The following is a 22,675-nucleotide window of genomic DNA, read 5'->3' on the forward strand; positions in this document are numbered from 1 at the left end:
CATTAAAACTTCTAAAACAACAAGTCTGGTGGTGGTGACCTAAGACTTTTGCACAGTACTGTATATCTTTTTTTTCTTACAAAAACTTTTAATAACCACATTGATTAGTTTTTGATGGATATATGTGCTTTTTGGAACTTGAAAATGGGGCACTATCCAATGCTATTACAAAAAAAGAGCAAGGATATTATTTAATATAACCAATTGTGTTCAGCTGAAAGAAGAATATACATCTAGGATGGCTTAAGGGTGAGAAAATATGGTCTAGTTTTCAATTTGGGGTTAACTATTCATTTAATATAAAAGTTTTTGCTGCCCATTAGAAATAAATGAATGAATAATAAAAATTAAAACTAGATTTAGCATTTCATCATAGAAAACTGTATGCAAAATATGTGCCAAAATTGAAAATACATTTTTAAGATGATATTGCATATTCCTTTTCAAATTAAAAAAATAAAATACAATTGATGATTTGACATTTCATCTTTACTCCAAACTCGATGCAAGACATTGAAATATTTTTAATTAATGCTTACACAATAATATTGACAAAAAAAATCAAAAATGTAAAATGTTATAAAAAGTTTACTTTTTTTCTTATGTTCTCTTTTTTAGTTTGTTAAATTTAATTGGTAAAGATACTGAAATAATGAATAGACAAAAGTACAACCATTTATACTTCTTTACAGTGTTAATTGGAAGCAATGTGTCCATGCAAGGCAGAAATCCCTGCTGTGAAAGATAAGTGATCCATCAATACAAGCACTTAAAATAATCTCTGCTAATGAGCACAAGTGACTTTGAAGACATTTTTTTTTTATTATAGGGCTGAGGTGAATGGCCTGTGAGGGAATGGATGCTTTATCATTTAATTATTCATCTTTTACTGCTAGGTTGGGTTTTCTGATCAGATGGACTTGTGTGTGTGTGTGAGCACAGATGATTTTATTTTTATTTTATTTATAAGAAGCGTCACGGATTTTCTGTACAACATAATGGTGTATGCTATCAAATGGGTTGTGCTATGATATATGATAATTGAAGAATCAAAGCAACAGGATATATGTATCATTCTGTACAATAGCTCATGCACCAGTCTCAAGATTTGAAGTATATCCTCCACTATCATTATATGGCATATGTAGGACATTTATTCTCATATTTCAGAATTATTCCGAGAGAATAAAAAATGAGTGATGGTTGGGGAAAATGCACACTGGGGAATTCAATTGAATATAAATGAGCTGTGGTTTAGGTAAAATGAAAACCCTGTCAGAATACCTGGCCTGCTATATTTTGTGTTTGTGTCTGTATACATATATGCATGTTTATGTTTGATATAATTTAAATCTTGATGATCTTGATGTACTTTACTAAAGTTGCAGAACACTTAAATGTTACCTTCGAACGACATTCGGTAACTAATTATGTTTTTGGTAAGGTTGTCTAAGCCCTTGGGCAATGGCCAACTTCATTACTTTCACCAGCCAACCACACTTATCTCAATCATTTTGATCTTTGCGCTGCCTGCAGCACTGCCAGACCGACTGGTGTGTCTGTAGTAGGGTAAAGTTAAACCTGAATTGAGCTTTGATTATCTTTCCCAGCTGTCTGGATACTAACTCGCTGTTTCCCAGCACAAACCGTTTCCCTTCATCTGCTTCATTATTTACTTGGGTTTCTCAGAAAAGCTTTTTCTGCTCCTTAGGGGACTAAACACAGAATCTATCTAGTAGTAGACTTAAAACAGCTAATATCTACGCTGATATATTAGTCTCTATGCCGTCTCTTTGAATGTTGCTGTACAATTTATTTATTTTTTAGATGTGAACTTTTTGATTTTGAAAAGTTTGAAAACTTTTCCTAAGTTTATGGTGCAGAACTGTAAGATAAATTGCGGGATTAACAGATAGCCCACATAATGTCGCATGGCAGTGGGCTGGAGGAGGATGATGTGTGTTTGTGATTCTGTTTGGTGTGGATGATACCCCTTAAATTACATATATTACACTTAAAGTCGACCTGAAACTGTGTTGGTAAGCAGTTTTACTGTTTACAGGTAAAATTGAGAAATGCTAAAATAATAAGGCTTAATATCCATAAGGAATTACTGGATAGATAAAAGTGGCCTTAAGTGACAGGTGTTGGGCTGTAAAATGAGATCAATGAGGAGATTTCGCTGAAGATTATGAAAAAACAACTTGTATACAAGTCACAAAACAAGTAATTCAAACTTAATTTTTCTATTTAGGGATCAGGTATCACTTTTATTGCCCAAACTTTGCCCTTTTCATGTAACCTTTAACTTCTTTAACTTTTTGACTTAATATAAAATCTTCCTTTAATTTATAATGGTCTGTCATGGACCCAGTACCACATATGAGATACTGTTTGAAAGCTTAGAGTCTCTACTTTCTGCAGATATGCATCACTTTGACATATCTTTTACTTTAAAAAAGTTATTTACAATTAATTTACACTATCACCCCCCCCATATTTTTTATGTAATTTAATATTCACATATTTCATATTTTTCAAGTATGACAAACATGGGCAAGTCTTATATCAAATGAAAGCTCTCACTCTCAGGAATAAGGCTACAGTGTTATTTTTGTCCTATAATCATCACCTATCTAACAATCGTTGCATGAATAATGATGTAAAAAATGGTCTTTTGTAAACATATGGGAAACTTGAGTGTGAACTGCCTCAGATAGCACAGATAGCCACAAATGATACACCATCTTTTATTTTAGGTCCTACTCTAAAAAATGAGTACATTCACAGCATTTTCTTTGGTTGTGTGCATATATAATCCCTTGCTATTTATTATATGTGCAAAACACAAAATTAATATTTATATGAAAATTTTATTTTCACACCCTTCAGTAAAATAAAAATTACTTTTGAATGCGACATGCTAAAGAGTTCATTCTTTTTTTGGGTGTTTACTGTCTGCTGCTGGTAACAACCAGAACTGTCTGCAGTCTGCTAGAGCCCCAAAACCAGAGTTATACACTATCAAAGAACGTGTTTACAACATAAAAAAGACAATTTGGTGTTGAAAAACACCCTAAATAACAATATTTGTCACAAACAGCAGCTTTTTACGTAACTTCAAAGGGTTTTCTGCAAAATGATATAAAGATATTGCATTTATTCTACTGTATGTGGTTATGGGAGCACTTCAAATATTTTTAGGCGGAAATTAAATACAAAAAGGGTATTATTCCTCCCATCAGTTGGAGTAAAATAATTTTGCATTTATTATGATAGAGAACAAAATCCTTTTTCCTCTATAAGCTGACAGTTGCTGGAATCAAACAAAACTGTCTGCAGGTTTCGTTACCATTCAGGGCCAGAGTTATACACTTTCATATAAAAACTTTAGAAAAAAAACATCAAAAAGCGCCTATTTATTTTTGTGTTTATTATAGGACTGACAACACATACAACCACGTTTAGCACTTTCAACAGTGTTTTATGAAATTTCAAAGGCTTTCCTGTAAAATGATACCAAACTTTTGTATGTAAACCTCTGCATGTGGGTATGGGAAGCTTTTGAAATTGGGTAGGCCAAATCCAGGCGAAAATCCCCAAAATGGCCTCAGAGTGTAAGAAATTAAAACACTCAAAAAGGAAAGTTTTTTGTATTCCATTAAAATTCAGTCATGTATCGAACTCTCGCTGTTGTTTGTCTCCATGTGTATGTGTGTATTTGCAGTTATTCCACGCATCGTCTGCTTGTCTATCTGTCTTTCATTTCGATAGCGCAAACAGAACTGTTTTTGTTTTGAAATGAAGCCACAGGAGAACTTGAATAAAACGCTGTGAGCATCTCCCATCAGACAGATAAGAAAGCTATGTTTGACGCTCCTTGTGATTAAATCATAATACTATCACTAAGCAGACAGTGTTCTTTGGATTGAGTTACTTCAATGCATCGTGCTCAAAAAAAAACAGAGTTTCGATATTTTTCCTATTTAAAACTTGACTCTTCTGTAGTTACATCGTGAACTAAGATCGACTGAAAATTAAAAGTTGTGATTTTCTTTTTTTTGCGCCTGCTAGAAAAAAAATATCAAAACTCTTTGGTCATTTTTGAGAGCGATGCTAATGGTCTAATCAGATTCAATGGATTATGCTAAGCTATGCTAAAAGTGGTACCGCTAGATTCGGAGATCGGCTGAATGGGTTCCGAAACAGTAAAAATCAAATGTTTAACTCTAGGGGCAGGGCCGGCCCTGGGCATAGGCGGAATAGGCAAATGCTAAGGGCGCTGCCGACCCCTTTGGGCCGTCCGTGCGCCCAAATTATTATTTTTTTAATATATGTATATAAACATTTAACTATAAATATTTAATTTTGCACAAGAAAACAGCAGTTACTGATGAATTATTAGTAGCATATAATCTCGGAAGATCGTGCTTGTTAAATAGCTCTGTGGCTATACTGCACTGAAGCGGCAGTTAAAATATAAACCCAGAATTCAGCAAAGGTCAAGGACAAGAAAACGGAAACAACAATCAGACAGAGACGCGGAATTTACATAATGTTACACAGACCATGTTTAAAATAAATTTCAATGTTTCTAGACAGAAATAGCAACTTGTTCACTTTGTTTGGTATTAATAAGCTGCGCATTGGAGTGCTGGCCGCGGTGCTGAAGACGCGCTCAGACAGAGTACTGGTGGCAGCACAGATATTTACGTGCAACCTATTGGAGACTATTATTCGTTATTATATAATTATTATTCGTTATTTTACTTTATTACTTCCACTTAAGAAGAGTTTTGCACTTTTATTTCAATATTTCTCTTTATATAAATACTATTTTGTACTTAAATCTATAATTTCATTATTTTACTAACCAAACTCATCTGCACTTTCCGATAGGTTGCACGTATGACACACAGTCTCACATTTTTTGACGAACTGGGGACTTCAATACTATTACGTCCGTTGCATTCTCTTTCCTATTTTATTACCATTTGCGCGTCGGTTTAGGGTTAGATTACGCAAAATTAAACAGTGTACGCGAAATTAAACAGTGTACGCGAAATTAAACAGTTGTCACCTGGCGTTGGGGTTAGAAACAGTTGTCACCTGGCGTTGGGGTTAGAGTTAGGTTTGGGTAGGGATGTCATTATGTAAATCTAACCCTAAACCGATGCGCAAATGGTAATAAAATAGGAAAGAGAATGCAACGGACGTAATAGTATTGAAGTCCCCAGTTCGTCAAAAAATGACGCGAAAGGTATACCCTTCACGTCAACATATGACGAATGGTCAAGTGTCGTCAAATATTGACGAAATGGGGTGAGACTGGGTTGGCACGTAAGGAGAAAAGTAGCTTACTTCCCCTGGAGAAGGGTTGTGTGTTTTAAACTTTTAAAAACATATATCTCTTTACAAAAAACTTTTTTCTTCTATTTAAAAGCTATAATTTCGTTATTTTACTAACCCAACTAATGACTCCTCCGCTTTCCAATAGATTGCACGTAAATATCTGTGCATATGTGCCATCACGCGCCTTCAGCACCGCCACTGTGCAGCTTATTAATACCAGACAAAGTTGGTATTTCTGTGCAGAAACATTGAAATTTAAACATGGTCCGTGAAACGTAATTTAAATCCTGCGTCTCTGTCTGATTGTTGTTTCCGTTTTCTTGTTCTTGACGTTCGCTGAATTCTGGGTTTATATTTTAAACTGCCTTTTCAGTGACAATGTCAAGACCAAATGCCTGAGTGACAGGGTATTGTGTGTATGTGTGCGTGTGCGTGCGTGCATGCGTGTGTTTCCAAAATATTTTCAAAATTAAGAAAAACTAGACAAAGCTTTGCATTTTTTTCTGTGTAAGTTTATGAACAAAATGATTCTAAAGGGCACCAGGTGAAATCTTGCCTAGGGCAGCAAATTGGCCAGGGCCGGCCCTGTCTAGGGGAGATGGAAAATGAGCATATTTTCAAAGAAATTGGAGTGTCCTTTTAACATCCAAAGAAAAGTCAGTTCTTTGGTGTAAAAAAGATTCTTTAGATTCTTTTGGATTCCTCAAAGAAGCAAAAATGTTTTTTCTATGGCAATGCTATGAAAAACCTTTAACCCTATTAGACCGCAAGTGTTGGCGCTGACACATTCTACCAAGCGCTATTCATTTGACTGTAACTCTTCAACCATTTGTGCTATCAAAAAGATTCAAATTGCTCCTGAAAGTAGAAAAATTGTGCGGGTAGAATTGTGGGTCGGATTTGAATAGTTAGTGTGCAGCAGGGAAAGGACTAAAAATGCAGTGGGTAAAAAAACTCCTTAATGAAAATTTTGTGCATCAGTAACAATAAAATTACTTGTATGTATGTTGTACTATATATTTTTCAAGTCTAAAGTTTCTAAATAAAAACAGTAAAATGTATTTTGTTTTTAAACAAATGTTTTTTGTCTATTTGAATTATTTTTACAAACTTACAACACACCATAATGTTCAATGATTATAATTGTTTTTATTTCACTTTGCAGTTGATGATAGCACATTGTGTATTTTCCGGACTATAAGTAGCATCAGTCAAAAATGTGTTTTTACGCAAACCTGCCGCACAAGCCCTGAAAAGTGATCTCCCCCCGGTGAGTGGTCCTTGTATAGGTCATAAACCCCGCCTCCCCTATGTTATTCCAATGAACTTGAAACCAACGAAACAATTTAATTACACTTAAATAATCTTTTTTCCGAAGCTGGTTTCTGTCATTTACTGTAGCTTTTATGACGATGGAAATTCAAGTGTTTGTTTTTAAAATAAGTTTCTTTTTAGTTAGTTATTTAATGCTATAAAAACAGTGGTGACACGTCATGATTGACAGCTGTGATATACGCATTCTGCGAGGGCGGGGTCTTGATTTCGCAGCTTTACTTCCAGCTCAATACTGCGCAGGACTGGTCCCGAAATCGCTAACGCGTAGACTCAAGACCCAAGGTGTCAGGGCCGTATCGGGACACTTGTTGCTACACTTTTCACTAATAGAGACAGAGCGCAGCGCGTCATAACCTGAAAACCACGCCCACCGGGGGGAAAACAATCCAACCGTCTCTATTGACTTTGTATTGCGAGAGGCTGCCTCCTTGTCATTTCTGGCTTATAACAAAAAACAGAATAATGCCTAAAAGCTGCTGTGTGAGAAGGTGTACAGCTAACAAACCAAAAAAACCCAGAAACAAGTTTTTATAAGCTGTCGACTTCAAAAAACGAGCATTTAAAGACACAAAAGTGGAAAAAGGCAACTTTTCATAGTACTCATATTGGTAGAACTGCGTGCACTAGGGGGAAACGTAGTCGGCGATCCACTTTTTTCTCCTTAAAGGCTGGGTTTTACGGTTCGACAGCTTATACAAAACTTATTTCTGGTTTCTCTGGCTTGTTAGCTGTACATATTGTCACACAGCAGCTTTTAGGCATTATTCTGTTTTTTGTTATAAGCCAGAAATGACAAGGAGGCGGCCTCTCGCAATACAAAGTCAATGGAGACGGTTGGATTGTTTCCCCCCCGGTGGGCATGGTTTTTCAAATTTGCATAACTGCGCTTTGTCTCTAGAGCGAACGCGCGTCGTCCATCTTTTGTACAGTCTATGTTTTGAAGAGGAAAAACATACATAAGTCCCCCTGGACTATACGTCGCGTTTAAAAAAAAAAAAAAATTATTTCACGAAATCCAAGCTGCAGAACAGACATTTAATCTGGAAAGGCGAGTTAACACAAAGGCACAATAGCATACAGAACCTACTTGGGAGGCTGAATAGGCTAAATTAACACAAAAAGCCAAATCACATTCAAAAAGGTCCCGACGTCATTCCGCATCACTTTAAATTACATCAAAACAGGAGCAGCATAGAGCGGACTCTCACGGCTGTAGACGGTAATGGTTTCTCTTGGTTCATACAAAATAATTTTGACGTATAAGTCACACCTGACTATAAGTTCCAGGACCCGCCAAACTATGAAAAAAGTGCGACTTATATTCCGGAAAATACGGTATCTGTGTGAAAAAAAAACTATTTTTGCTTTAGGGTCTAAAGGGTTAAAGTCCCTGTGAACAGGGAGTCGCGATCGACTTCCATATTGTGACATATTTCCGAGTCAAGCGGAATATAACACAAGAAAAATAGCAGGCGTGGCTTGTGTTTTTCACTTTTTATTGACAAATGATATAAAAAGTAGACATTTCATTCAGAAATGAAACTCGCAGCAGACTGACAGCTGGAGGGGGCGGGGTTAACGGATGCTCCGCCCAAGCTGTCTAGCTGATGTCATCAGAGAATAATCGCCATATTTCAGCTTTTAAAAAAGTTTATGAGGGCACATGAATAAAAAATTAAATAATGACGCACACGGATCAATTGTTAATAATGAACTCTGCGATATTCCATTAAAGATAAGAATTGTCAGTTTTGATTCATGGGGACTTTAAAACATCTTTATTTTAAGAGTGTGAACTGTTGGAGATGCAACAAAAAATGTATGTCTGTTACCCAACACTGTAAAAAAATTCCGTAGAAATTGCAGCTGGGTTGCCGGTAATTTACCGTAGATTTACATTTATGTTATTTACTGGCAAGAGTTTGTTCAAAGTTAAATGAACATTAAACATTTACAAGTCTTTTTCTTTATAGAGTAAAACTAAAAAACAGCATCAAGCAAAACATTCTGGGAAACAAAATCTGAAGCAAAAAACAGAAAAAGGTTGATGATGATTTCTGGTTCCCAGAATGCTTTGCATGAGGCTGTAATTGTATAGTTTTATTCTGTAAAGATAAAGACTTGTTAATATTTCAAATTTATTTAACTTTGAACAAACTCTTGCCAGTAAATAACATAAATGTAAATCTACGGTAAATTACCGGCAACCCAGCTGCAATAACATTGTAATTTCTACGGATTTTTTTTACAGTGAACCCTTACATTTGCATTTGACATTTATTCATTTAGCAGACTCTTATATAAGCAAAAAATCCTTTATAATCTTTTAGTATTTTGTCTTTTTGTTTAGTTGTGCTAACATTTGAGATTAGAGGATAGAAAATATCATTAGCCTAGTATAAAAACAATGTCAGTCTGTCAGATTTGTTTTCTCTAATACAGTGAAACAAACCTTTCTGCTGTGTGTGCCTGTGTTGGCAGGTCACTTCAGATGTGTCAGTGCTCACACATGCTTGAACTCACCTGCAACCAAATATCGGCACACCCACGGTCACGTCAGAAACCATTAAAATCACTTCTCCAGTCTGGGGCTTTTGAATGAAAAGAGCTGAAGGGGCGTCGTGAATGAAAAACATGTAATTACTCAACCAACTCATAAAAACAGGGCCACTGACCCTTCCTGTTTTAGCCATTACAACATAACAGCTATTACGTTAAAATGGGTATGCTTCATTTCAAACAACATGGCAATTTGTTCGTATTCTGACTTGAAATGTTTGTATGTAAATTTCGCTTCTGTCTCGCCTGACATCGTACACAATTTGTAGTCCTTGCTTGGCAGGAATGTTGATTTCTACTTTAGGAATTCACGAAGGGATTGAGCAATTTATACTGATATACATCATGATAGTGGACTTGGCAAATGCTTTGTGTGCTGTGCAAGCATAACGCGTAATCTTCACTGATTGATGGCCGCAATATACACTTGTGGAAGATATGCAGCGTATTCCTCCCAAATATTGTTGCATGTTTGTGTAACCCTTCTTCATCTCTACCTGAGAGAGGGGTGAGCCCCAGGCCGTTTTATGAACTCATGCTTAGAGTAAACAACTGAGAGAGTCAAATCGATAAAGCAGGGTGGACTGTGACATAAATATGCTGAAATTCACCTTATCTCGTAGAAAGATGAGAGATGAGCTTCCTTAAAGCTGAAGTGTGCAATTGTAGCGCCCCTATAGAGTCATTAGAACAAATTGCAAAAATGATTGAACTGATTCTCAACCAGCTTTATAGTCTGAAATAATCATTGGCGTGCCCAGTAATGGTTATATAATAAAGAGAAAGTGGGGTATGTTTCAGTAAAAAGAGAGAAACTTTTCTTTTCTTGGCTTTGTGTATAAAATGCACTGTGAAAAAATGGTCCCTAGCTGTCACTGGGCCAGTACCCTTTCAAAAAGTACACTTTTGAAGCGAAAGAGTTCATATTAGTTCCTCAGAGGTACATATTTGTATTCTGACAGTGTGCTTTGTTGAAAAATCTCAGGCATGAATGTTTAACAAAATCCTCATCCATCATAAAACTTTTCTGTCGCTGGGGTGATGCATCCATTTTGTACATTTACAGGTATACAAACATACATTGTTGTACCTTTTTGGGTACATTACTTTACCTTAAAGGGAAAGTTTCAAACATGCATTAATTTTGTTGTTCTGATGAACACAAAGGAAGATATTTTGAGGAATGCTTGTATCCAAACTGATCAGAGACCCCATTGACTTCCATAGTATTTTTTCTACTATGGAAGTCAATGGGGCCTCTGATTGGTTGATAACAAACATTTCTCAAAATATCTTTCAAAGTATTTAATGCAGGTTTGTTCATCAGAAAAAAAAAATGTATACAGGTTTGTAACAACATGAGAGTAAATAATGTCAGTATTTTTATTTTGGGTGAACTATTCCTTTAAGGACCTATCGTGTACCTTTCATGGTACCGTTAAATGTTTGTTCCCCTAACATGAAATTGGTTCAAAATTTGTATACAATAGGTCCTTAGGGTATAATATTGTACCCCAACAGGTAAATTTTAATGATTTGTATACCCATAAAGGTACCATTCTCCACAGGCATGTGAAAAAATTTGACCCGTCACGGAAACCAGGGACACAAAGTCGGCAGCACAAGTTTCGAGAAAATGAGAAACAAAGGTTTTTTTTTTCAAAATTTGTGATTTTCGTTTTATTGCAGAATCTGTTAGTTGAGATCACGAAGAAGCCTCTCCATTTTTAAGATAGCAGTTTTTGTACATTTAAAAGGGTACATTTTGAGGTTAAAATCGGCTTGTTTTTCCGGAGATTCTAACGTGCAGCGGGGGGCGTCATTGTCTGTGTGTATTTACATACTGTATAAGTGGCTTGTGTTTTCGACCCCGCCCCCAAAGGGAACAGCGTTGCTCCTGAATAGGGATAGTACCCCCAAAAATGAAAATAATGTCATTAATGTCTCACCCATATGTCGTTCTAAACTCAGAAGACCTCCGTTCATCTTCGGAACACAGTTTAAGATGTTTTAACATTAGATTTAGTCCGAGAGCTTTCTATCCCCTTCATTGAAAATCTATGTCCAGAATCTGTGAATAACTCAAAATGCCACAGACCGACTTGTGTCACTACTTTCCGTGACTGGTCACAAATAGGTAATTGAAATGTGTCTCTCCTTGTGATGTCAGGAGGGGATAATACCGCCTCTTAATCTGCACTATCCAACCACCCCACTTCCATTTAGTACAGAGATCAGCTCATTTGCATATTAAAGGACACACCCAAAATGGCATATTTTTGCTCACACATACAAAGTGGCGATTTTAACATGCTATTATAAATTATCTGTGGGGTATTTTAAGTTAGAACTTCACATTCTGGGGACACCAAATATTTATTTTACATTTTAAAAAGTATTGTAAAATGTCCCCTTTAAAGCAGGTGCTATGCATTTATTGACTTGACAAATGTATAAGTTAAATTAATAAGACCTTGATTCCTATTCACCATTAGCATCTTATCTACCCTCAAAGTGAGCGTTTTTATGATCTATGTAGACATCTTATTAAGGAATTTATTTTGTTGCATTATATGCTTAGATAAGCGTGAACACAGGAAAATGCTATACATTTCGGAGAAGACCTACTTCGAACATGTGAACAAAAGAGCTTCAATTTCTGTGTTGTCATATGGATGAATTACAGAGTTCGGTTTTTAAGACAGTTCACTGTGTGGGCAAAAAGCTGAGCTGATCTCATTAAACTCGCATAATATATCACAGTCTAAAACCACATGACTAATCACACATCACACCAAGCACTGTGCCTTTGCCAACTATGACCCCTATATTGTGGCATAAGTATATTAAAGAAATAGAAACACATACATGTACGTGCCAACCAAGTGCGTACTTAAGGGCCGAAAACAATAGCATGCTTATGAAACAAAACAAACTATTTGTATAGATATTATGGCTGGTCTGTTTGGTGATAAACAGTAATAAAGATGATTTATTGCTATGACAGCAGTTTACAAAAGGGCGTTTGGGAAAAAAATTAATAAGATTTCACCTGACATGATACTTATGATGCATCAGTAGTTGGCTGTATTGTGCATAATTAGTTCATTCACAATATGATGGACAGACTTAATTTAGCAGTAAACACAATTTTACAGTTAACTTCATCTTAGAGACCGGAGGTTAAATGGTAGTGAGAGCAAACACGAGGCTTTGTCTGAAAAAAAATGTTTTTTTCTTACTGCATATCACAGCTTTTTCTCCTTACTTGCTATGTTTTTGCCGGGTGAGAAATGTTTCTGGGTTACATACTGGAGCAACATTTCTGCACTGTACATAAACACTGCCGCTACCCAACCAGAATGTATCCCTAAAGGGAAATGAAAGGTAAATAGGAAAGGTGGACCCTGGTTGCAAACCTAAACTTCACAATAACTGTAAATGTATCACTAAAATCTGACTGGTTGATTGTAATTGTTGTCTTGGGAACATGTTGCACTTAACAAACCGGACCGCCGTTATATAATGTTTGTGTATCGAAGATTTTCAAGTTCAAAAACAAAGTAAAGAAAGTGAACATACTGAAAATCAACAAATGTTGGGTAATTTTTAACATGTTTGTGCATTTATTAATATAAATATAATATAATGTGCCAAAATAATATAAAAAAATCAAATGCAATTCTTGCAACTTTGGATTTGTTGTGCCAGTTGTGTTAAGGACCCAAGTACAATCAACTTGGATTTACAAGTGAAGGGGGGGCTGTAACCCAGTTTGAGAACCACTGGTTTAGTCTACCTAAACTGAAGTGCAGAATGAGGTCATAAAATTCATTGATCTGTTAGGGAAGTGAGAGACTGTACTGTAAGTTTTGAATGCTTATCAATCTGAGGTGCACTATAGATACACTTAAGTCTAACAAAGTTTACTAAAATAAAAATAAATTTAGATTTCATGACGCCTTTAAATTTATCTCACAAAACGATTTATGTTCAGAAAATATTCAAATTACTTTTTAGTGAACACAGTTGCTCCTCATCTGTTTCCACGTTTGTTTTATATGTACATTTGTTCACCCATGAGCTCTTATTACATTTAAATTTTTGCCTGGCAGTTAAAATTCATTAAATGAAAATATGTGAAAATAAATGTGCGCTGCCTCCGTAAATAACGAGTGCGCAATGTGTGTGCGTTGGTGGGGATGTCATGATTCAGTTTCATTAAAAAACAAAGATAAATCATCATAAGCATCTTCATTCATCTCTGTCTCCCTCTCGTTGAAGTCACTCTGCTTGTGGGTTTGGCTTCAGTCCATCTACATTGTGTATGAGTGCAATTCCGTCGTGCGCGTCAGAGACGCTTGAGCTGCATTTCATCTGAACCTCGGCACTTTTCCACCACGGGCAAAACCATCAGTTTTAGCAAACGTGTAGTTGTTTATTCTAGTTCAATCTATAGATGTAAGTCTATTGTAACAGCACCGCTCGTTATGTATCCTGGTGTGAAGAGCGCATCGTTGGACACGGCGAGGTGAACGCACTAACTGGACATTGGTAAGTCATTTCTTTAAGCCCAAATGTATTTTTGGCTTTCTGAAATAAATAGTAAATATCAAATTTGTAATTTTAATCGTTTGCTCGTTTACACATCGTACGCGCATTTGGGCGCGCACTGAAGTGTGCCGTGAAGTTTCCATGGACTCGAATGTGTGCGCGTCTTTTGGTGATAATGGTGTCCGTGTATTGTTCATCTCTTTGGCTTACCTATCAGATAAAGACTGAAGTGTGGATGAGCGCAGAAAAGCTGTGCGTAATGACCTCTTAAAGGATATACACTTCAAAATAAAGGTTATCAGGGGTTTAATAAAGAATTTTTAACATTAAAATGGTGTTTTGTAGAAAATGATAAGGAAGAAATGGGTATTTAAAGAAGGATTTTATGGATAACCAAACATGATTTGTCTATGGCATCACAGAGAAGAACCTTTCTTAGCAGTTTTATTTATATGAGTGTATTTACCTTAATAAATGTAACTAGATGAAACAATGAAAATACATGTGAGCGGAGCAATAAATAGATCTGTGAGCTGTTGGATAGAACACCATGGGACTGTAGCTGAGATCTTTTTACTAAAATGCACGCTGCTAAGACTAAAAAATGAATGCTCCTGTATGGAGATCTGGTTGTCAGTGGTGAGTGTGATGTGAATGCAAACCTGGTTCTTTAGTTTTAATGCATTTACTTGGATTGTATGGGCAATGGTAAATGTAGGTGTTCAAACATGCCCAAAAATAAATTTGGAAAGCCTGTTTTGGATATAATTTTGTGAACTCTGCTCTATCTATCTCACCTTTTTGTAGATGTCAAACCTAAGGGCAAATCTTGGTCTTTCTCCACAGCATAACATGGCCATGTGACAAATGGATTCCTTAAGTTTAATCAATGGCTCCGCTGGGAGCAAAGACCCGGCCATCGGTGAGGATTCATCTGATGTGACCCTGAACCATCCTCTGCTAGAGCTTGGAGACAGCACCAAGCTTCTCGGTGTCCAGGTGGTTCTGATATTGGCGTACTGTACCATCATTCTTTTGGGCGTGGTTGGGAACTCTCTGGTGATTTATGTGATCTACAAATTTAAGACACTTCGCACCGTCACCAACTTCTTCATTGCAAACCTGGCCGTGGCCGATCTGCTCGTCAACACTTTGTGCCTGCCATTTACTCTGGCTTATACTCTACTGGGAGAATGGAAGTTTGGACAAGTGCTTTGTTTCACTCTTCCGTATGCTCAAGGTCTCGCTGTCCACGTTTCCACGATTACTTTAAACGTAATTGCACTGGATCGACACAAATGCATTATTCATCACCTAGATACCCGAATGTCGAAGGACACGTGCTTTCTGGTCATTGCCTTCACCTGGGTGATAAGTGCTGTTCTGGCAAGCCCCCTGGCTATCTTTAGGGAGTACGGGATTGTGGAGCTCTCTCCAGATGAGTCCATCGAAGTTTGCACAGAGAAGTGGCCTGGAAGTAGCACAGATGGCACACTATACTCGTGAGTATTTTTATTGAGCTGTCTGTGGAAGAAATGAAATCTTTGTAATATCTCAGTTGGAGAACAATGAGATTAAATAGAGAGTAAATCGAGCTTCAGGTTTTCAGAATTGTATAATTACTAAAAACATGCTGATACGTTAATGAAATATATTTGACACTTTCATTTTGAAGAGCAACCGAATTGGACCGAAAACACAAAAGATTTGTATACATATATAATAATCATACCAGTATATTTGTGACCCTGCCTGTGAAAACCCATCTTTCTATTTAAAGCTATTTTTTGTGATTTATATATCTATAACCTTGATATTGACTGAGTAAGGTCATCTGTCAAAGATTAAAATCAATGTGAAATCAAACTTTGATGCTCCTTATCTCACCATTAAATGATTATGAGACATAAATCCTGGATTACACAGGGTCATGATTTTTTTTTACCGTTGAAGCAAACATAAAACCAGACATATTTATGATGCAAATGATAGATTTCACACTAAAAGCACAGAAAAAAATCTCAGTTTTAAAAAGGATAATTTTTTTCGCACAATGGTTACTACAGAATAGCTGAAGCATTTTTCTTTGAAAGCATATTCTCTGATAAATGTGAGGTTTGTCTTTGCAACAGTAGCTGCGTTTCCATTGCCCTTCAAAGTGTGCAAATTGACTTTGGGAATTTAAAATACGGCCGATGGAAACATGTCAATTTCGCTAAAACTCCCATATATTGCAAAAACTCTACCCTCGCATTTTTCAGGCAATTCGGAAAAGTTGGATTTCGCAAAACTGGAATGAGAACAGTTTATTTGCATTTTCAGGTTCCCTGATGCATGCAAGTCTCATAGTCATTATTTGAAGATGATGTAGTATGTACTAAAACTTTCCAGAAACAACCCATACGTGTTTGCTCCCAAGAATAAAAGGCTTTCCTTGGCAGTAATATTTTGGATAACATTCCTACGTCTACTTCGGTTAAAGTAATGGCTTAAAATAACCAACATCTGTCGGAGTTACTTATTGCAAGACATTTTATAGTCGCAAATAATCATTTAGTGGAAACGCCCTCACTTCGCAAAAGGTTTTTAATCGACATTTTGGAAATATTGCATAAGTTTTGCACAAATCTGTAATGAAAACTCAACTAGTGTAACTCATGTCATCAAGTCACCTCTTAAAGCAACACTATGTAGTTTCCATGTAAAAATGACTTACAGCTCCCCCATGTGGTTGAAAAGCGCAACAGTGCCTGGTATCAGACACTCTTCTGCAGGCAGGGGGAGGGGCGGGGCTGTGTTTCCTACCCTCCACCGCCACTTTCAGAGTGTGCTTGTAGCAGCTAGGAGGCTGCTCAGGCTGCAGCAACAGTACAATTTGTCCAGTTAAAAGTTGTTTTATCACTGAAATAATTTTAGAGACCTTATTTAAAGGTAAAAAAACTACATAGTGTTGCTTTAAACCTCATTCACACAGCACTTTGGTCCCTGAAAATACCCGTAAAATTGGCAGACAAGCTTCTGTGTGAACGCAAATACATCATGTAAATCTTCTGGGATCGTTCCCGGAAAAAAGAGGACTTGGTAACACTGCCATAACATACCAGGAAAACCCTCAGTGTGAACAAGAAAGATGCAGAAAACAATGCAATAATGGGCGTGTCGTAGTGAGGATGCGCGTCATCACAACAATGAAGTTATGGTTCAGATCAGCTCTTTAAAACGAGAGATTTACATGCAGATCAACATTCACGACGAGAAATGTCTGAAGGACTGAAGCAGTTATCAGGGAATGATAAATGAGATGCATAAACAATGCCGTAAGGGGCGTGCCGTAGTGAGGGACATAGGGACAAAACGCGCTCTATAGAGCAGTTTGTCTGTTTAGGGCTACTATAGAAACATGGCCGTGCAAAATGGCGACTTGCATGCAAGGGGACCCAAAGTTCACTGCATGTAGCTAAAAACGGCCCATTTTAATGGAATAAAAACAGTACAGTTCATTTTGTAAGGTTTTTATACACCACTGAAAATATGGGTGTTATATTGCATTTCTGTCAAGAGATCCTCCTAAAAGTCCCACATTGCACCTTTAAGGGACAACACAGATTCCACTATTATGTTCATATCTTTAACTTGAGATTTGTCTAACGTTGTTTCCCCAGAATCTCTATGCTGTTGCTGCAATATGTATTGCCTCTAGCCGTCATCTGTTTCGCGTACATCCGTATCTGGAGTAAACTCCGCAACCACGTCGGCCCAGCTGGCCGCAATGACAGGCACCAGCACCGTCGCAAGACCACCAAGATGTTGGTGATGATGGTGTGTAGAATTTTGTCCTCAATTCTGAGTGCAAGCCAAAATTGTTTTTTAAATACAAAACAAAACAGTCTGAAGAGGTTTTCACATGAGAAGCATTGATTGAGTTATTTGCATGCTGCTAGTAACACCAAGGTCATATTCTCAGTGAATGCGCATACTCAGTGAATGCGGATAAAAGCTTTTGACAAATGGAAATGGATAATATAAATAGTTATAGTAAGATCTAAAAGTGAATGCTTAATAAAATGACCTTTCCATTTCAGGTTGTGGTGTTTGCATTTAGCTGGCTGCCTTTCCACGCCTTCCAACTCGCCACCGACATCGATAGTAACGTCCTGATCATGAAGGACTTCCGCCTACTCTACACCGTTTTCCACATCGTGGCCATGTGCTCGACGTTCGCCAACCCGCTTCTTTACGGCTGGATGAACCGAAACTACCGCAGCGCCTTCGTTGCCGTCTTCCGTTGCCAGAAGCGGCTGGATTCCCTGCACGCCGAGGCCCAGGGTGGCACGGTAGTTCGCAAAAAAAGCGAAAAGGCCTTGGAAGCCCAAGATATGGTGACGCCGCGTCTCAATGCAACGGACGTCTGAGGGAAATTCCCACGTGCAAGATCCATCTTCTTATCGTCAGTCTCATCACAGTTTGTAAGCAAGATCCATGCGGTGGTTGGATGGGATATGTTTATACATAAGAGATATATGTATATAAATATCTTCAACCTTAGAAGAGATCTGTAAGCATTAACTCATGTGGACGTACGGTTTACGGTTAGGTCATGCACTCGAATGGCTCTGATAAAGTGTTAACAGCAACCTGCCTCTCCTTTCAGGTGAAAGTAATTTGGAAGGGGAATAGCAAGGCTTACCTTTGGACTAACAACAGCGGAGGAGATATGAATTCAGTTTCAACACGAAGAGCTCTGTGAAACCACGAGGGACTTTCATATGAAACCAATATGAATGTGTTTCATATTTAATGTAAAGTATAGCACAAAAATCCCCTTTGATTCTGCACTCGACACACACAGAGGGAAAGGACAAGGGCTCACTTTTTTCCCAACGTAACCCTATTAACATGAGTGCATGAGCAACATAGATGTAACTTTAAGTACTGTGATGGGAAATGTGACTACTGTACTGTACGATGTTTATTTTGTGAAGCTATAATCTTTGCAAACCTTTCCAGCTGAATGTAGTAAATACTCTTGTAGATAAAACATTATCAGCTATAAATATTGCATAGAGCTCAAATGATCTGCAGTGTACAGAGCGCTTGGATGATGTTATATCAACGTGAAAAACGTCCCCTTATTTTCGTACGTGACCTGAAGGAAAATCACTCAAAGTTGCTTTAAGGCAAAAAGAGATGACTCATAGAAGTTATGGGTTTTCTGGTGTATTTCTGTTTGAAGACGTACTGTATGTCTGTTCATTTCGGCACTAAATGACTTCCTTTAACCCACTGAATGCAGGAAATGAGAATGCCAAGTTTAATTAGCAATGAGGGATTCTGTGTGGATCCCAGTTCAGTCTGGTATGTAAATTGAGAATTATTCATAAGATGTAAAACTGTTGTAGAAGATTATTAAGCTATAATTGTGTCGTTTGTAAGCTACACTGTTGACCATATCCATGCTTTACTGGAGAAAATGAATTTTAATCTCCCTAAATTGTAACCCTGCCTGTGAAAACCCAGCTGAAGTAATTTTTGTGATTATTATTTTCTACATAAAAACATCTTACATGAAGAACATTCTGTGAAAATATAACTCTGTCGTATACACTCACCTAAAGGATTATTAGGAACACCATACTAATAATCGCCTTCAGAGCTGCCTTAATTCTACGTGGCATTGATTCAACAAGGTGCTGAAAGCATTCTTTAGAAATGCTGCCCCATATTAATAGGATAGCATCTTGCAGTTGATGGAGATTTGTGGGATGCACATCCAGGGCACGAAGCTCCCATTCCACCACATCCCAAAGATGCTCTATTGGGTTGAGATCTGGTGACTGTGGGGGCCATTTTAGTACAGTGAACTCATTGTCATGTTCAAGAAACCAATTTAAAATGATTTGAGCTTTGTGACATGGTGCATTATCCTGCTGGAAGTAGCCATCAGAGGATGGGTACATGGTGGTCATAAAGGGATGGACATGGTCAGAAACAATGCTCAGGTAGGCCGTGGCATTTAAACGATGTCCAATTGGCACTAAGGGGCCTAAAGTGTGCCAAGAAAACATCCCCACAGCCTGCACAGTGGTAACAAGGCATGATGGATCCATGTTCTCAGTCTGTTTACGCCAATTTCTGACAGAAATCGAGACTCATCAGACCAGGCAACATTTTTCCAGTCTTCAACTGTCCGATTTTGTTGAGCTTGTGCAAATTGTAGCCTCGTTTTCCTATTTGTAGTGGAGATGAGTGTTACCCGGTGAGATCTTCTGCTGTTGTAGCCCATCCGCCTCAAGGTTGTGCGTGTTTTGGCTTCACAAATGCTTTGCTGCATACCTCGGTTGAAACGAGTGGAAATTTCAGTCAAAGTTGCTCTTTTATCAGCTTGAATCAGTCGGCCCATTCTCCTCTGACTTCTAGCATCAACAAGGAATTTTCGCCCACAGGACTGCCGCATACCATTCTTTGTAAACCCTAGAAATGGTTGTGCTTGAAAATGCAAGTAACTGAGCACATTGTGAAATACTCAGACCGGCCCATCTGGCACCAACAACGCCACGCTCAAAATTGCTTAAATCACCTTTCTTTCACATTCTGACTTTCAGTTTGGATTTCAGGAGATTGTCTTGACCAGGACCACACCCCTAAATGCATCGAAAGAACTGCCATGTGATTGGTTGATTAGATAATTGCATTAATGAGAAATTGAACAGGTGTTCCTAATAATCCTTTAGGTGAGTGTATAATATTGACAGAGTATTGGTCATGTCAGAGATTGAAATGTAAGAGAAATCCGTAGCTGCGTTTCCATTAAAGGTTTACACAAAACTTTAACGTTATTTTATTTAAAAAACTATTGCGAAATTATGGAATTTCCATTAACCAGTGGCAGCCTGTGCCTTCTCTTCTGGGGAGGCAAAAAAAAAATTTGTTCAGGGTGTCATGGAAACCTATGTGCATTGCGTGTCATGTCAAAATACGTGCCTGCTGCATCTTGATATATGGCATTTTACATAAAATTACATTTTTACCGTTTTTACATTGGCCACATTTGAATTTCTATTTCAATTTACGCAAATTGTAAGGTACTGGATACGCAGCTAGTGATTGAAATAAAATTTTGATGCACCTATCTCATAATGATACAGCATTATGAGACTATAACGTGAGTTTCTCAGGCAGGATCACAACTTGTAAAGGAGCACAATTGTGTTGACATGCACTTTTGGAGATTTCAGGGTAGTAGCTACCCAGCACAATACTTTTTGTAGAAAGCCTGTCTAAATTATTGTTGTAGTTAACAAACCTCAGATAAAGTTGAACTTGTTTTCAGCCCAAAAAATGCTTTTAATTGCAAATGAGAGATGGGAGTCAAAAAGTCAAATCGCACAGCTTATGAAAGTCTCCTTCAACTCGTGCCTAATTATTTGGAGTTCACAATGCGAAATGAACAAAATCGCAGATGTAGTTTTTCGCCAGGAATCTTCTTTAAAACATGAACGTTTTTAATCATTTGTTTATGTGTGAGAGTGTTACACAAACAGCTGCTGGTGTTGTTTTGCCCGTCTTATTCAGTTCTGTTGAGCTTGAAAACATTTTAATTGGCAAAGGGTTCAAATGCCCTGAAATCTATTTACGCAGTACTACTTATGAACATACAGTATTTGTGTATCTGTTTTGTGAAATGTTAAACTTGTAAACAAGTGTATGTATTAACAGATCCATTAATGTTTTAAAAGAGAGGGACACCTGCAAATACATTATATGTCGAAATATGAATACTGTATAGTTGATTCTGACCAAATTGTACTGTGATACAGAAGGACTATTTATTTAATAAATTGGTACACTCTCAGAAAGAAAGCTAGGTAGATAAGTTGCCACTGGGGCGGTACCTTTTATAAAATAGTACACTTTTTTGTACCAAAAAGGTGCATAGTGGTACAAACATAATCGCAAATTATCCATACTAGGACCTTTTTAAAAGGTACCGTTCATGGTGACAAACTTTTGTACTTTTATTCTGAGAGTGTACTGAGGACGACAAAGAAAATGGTTTAACAGTGTTTTATAAATAAAGTTTGAAATTCGGTCATAATAAGACTGAAGTCAGGTGGTTAACTAATACTGGTATTGATTGGTATTCCCTCTCTAAACATCTGCATAAAGCAGAAGACATGTGAAAATCTGATCTTTCTGGATGGATGGGTAGCCCCCCACTCACTCAATTTTTTTCACATAAAATTAAATAGAACTTGGAATGACTAGACAAATGTATATTCGCTACTAAAATGGCCAAAAAAACATCTTGATTTTGCTTGTTTTAGCTTATTTTAATGCTTGTTTTGTCCAAGTTTTAATAATTTGAAGGCCCCCTTGGAAATTTGCTGAGCCCCCCCTGTGGGTTCCGACCCCCTGGTTAGGAAACACTGATCTAATGCATACCAAGAAATTTCTGCAAAACCAGTTGACCATCTGGGTGTTTCTTGCATGTTATCTTTGCGGTTTTGGACATACTTTCTTTCGCATACTTATTTTTGCAAACTACATTGCATGGAAGATGATGGATGCAGTCACACTTTCTTCCCTCCGCCTTTCTAAAGTTGTATCTCAAAAAAAGCTTTTGAATTTTACAATTATTACATTTCAGGTGTTTACAGTTCAAATGTTCTATTCAGAAACACAAGTGCAATTTTCAGCGCTAGAGAGTGTTTAATTCTGCTCCCAAAGCAGGTCAGATTGAAGCTCAGACTCTCTTTTTTCTTTGTGCTCTGAATTTGGCTAAAACAAAGCTTTAGACATATATACTATGTGCTCCTATACTATGTAGTAGAGCATTTTATTACCAGCACAAAATCGGTCATGGATTCAAGTCGAG

The 22,675-nt window shown here is 37.3% G+C and overlaps 1 protein-coding gene across 3 annotated transcripts; it reads left to right on the forward strand.

Moving 5' to 3' along the window:
• Positions 1 to 13,529: 13,529 nt before the first annotated feature.
• npy2rl (neuropeptide Y receptor Y2, like) lies at positions 13,530 to 21,945 on the forward strand. Of its 3 annotated transcripts, XR_010527701.1 has the most exons (5): positions 13,530 to 13,800; positions 14,608 to 15,302; positions 17,463 to 17,619; positions 17,883 to 18,266; positions 18,452 to 21,945. XR_010527701.1 is itself a non-coding variant. In XM_065254323.2 (4 exons), the coding sequence occupies exons 2-4, from the start codon at positions 14,668 to 14,670 to the stop codon at positions 18,210 to 18,212; spliced, it is 1,122 nt and encodes a 373-aa protein (XP_065110395.1). In that variant the 5' UTR covers positions 13,530 to 13,800; positions 14,608 to 14,667; the 3' UTR covers positions 18,213 to 21,945. The 3 variants fall into 3 exon arrangements, 2 of the variants coding, with proteins under 2 accessions (XP_065110395.1, XP_065110396.1); XM_065254323.2 differs by having other exon boundaries at positions 17,883 to 21,945; XM_065254324.2 differs by having other exon boundaries at positions 14,647 to 15,302; positions 17,883 to 21,945.
• The last annotated feature ends 730 nt before the right edge of the window (positions 21,946 to 22,675 follow it).

Source organism: Paramisgurnus dabryanus, chromosome 4, assembly GCF_030506205.2.
Source record: "Paramisgurnus dabryanus chromosome 4, PD_genome_1.1, whole genome shotgun sequence".
Classification (NCBI taxonomy): Eukaryota; Metazoa; Chordata; class Actinopteri; order Cypriniformes; family Cobitidae; genus Paramisgurnus; species Paramisgurnus dabryanus.

What these genes read in the sequence shown, in the direction of transcription:
- npy2rl (XM_065254323.2), top strand. Translation starts at nt 14,668, where the DNA reads ATGGATTCCTTAAGTTTAATCAATGGCTCCGCTGGGAGCAAAGACCCG. An exon ending in ACAGATGGCACACTATACTC is followed by an intron (nt 15,303 to 17,462) that starts GTGAGTATTTTT and finishes TTGTTTCCCCAG; the next exon opens with AATCTCTATGCTGTTGCTGC. An exon ending in CCAAGATGTTGGTGATGATG is followed by an intron (nt 17,620 to 17,882) that starts GTGTGTAGAATT and finishes TTTCCATTTCAG; the next exon opens with GTTGTGGTGTTTGCATTTAG.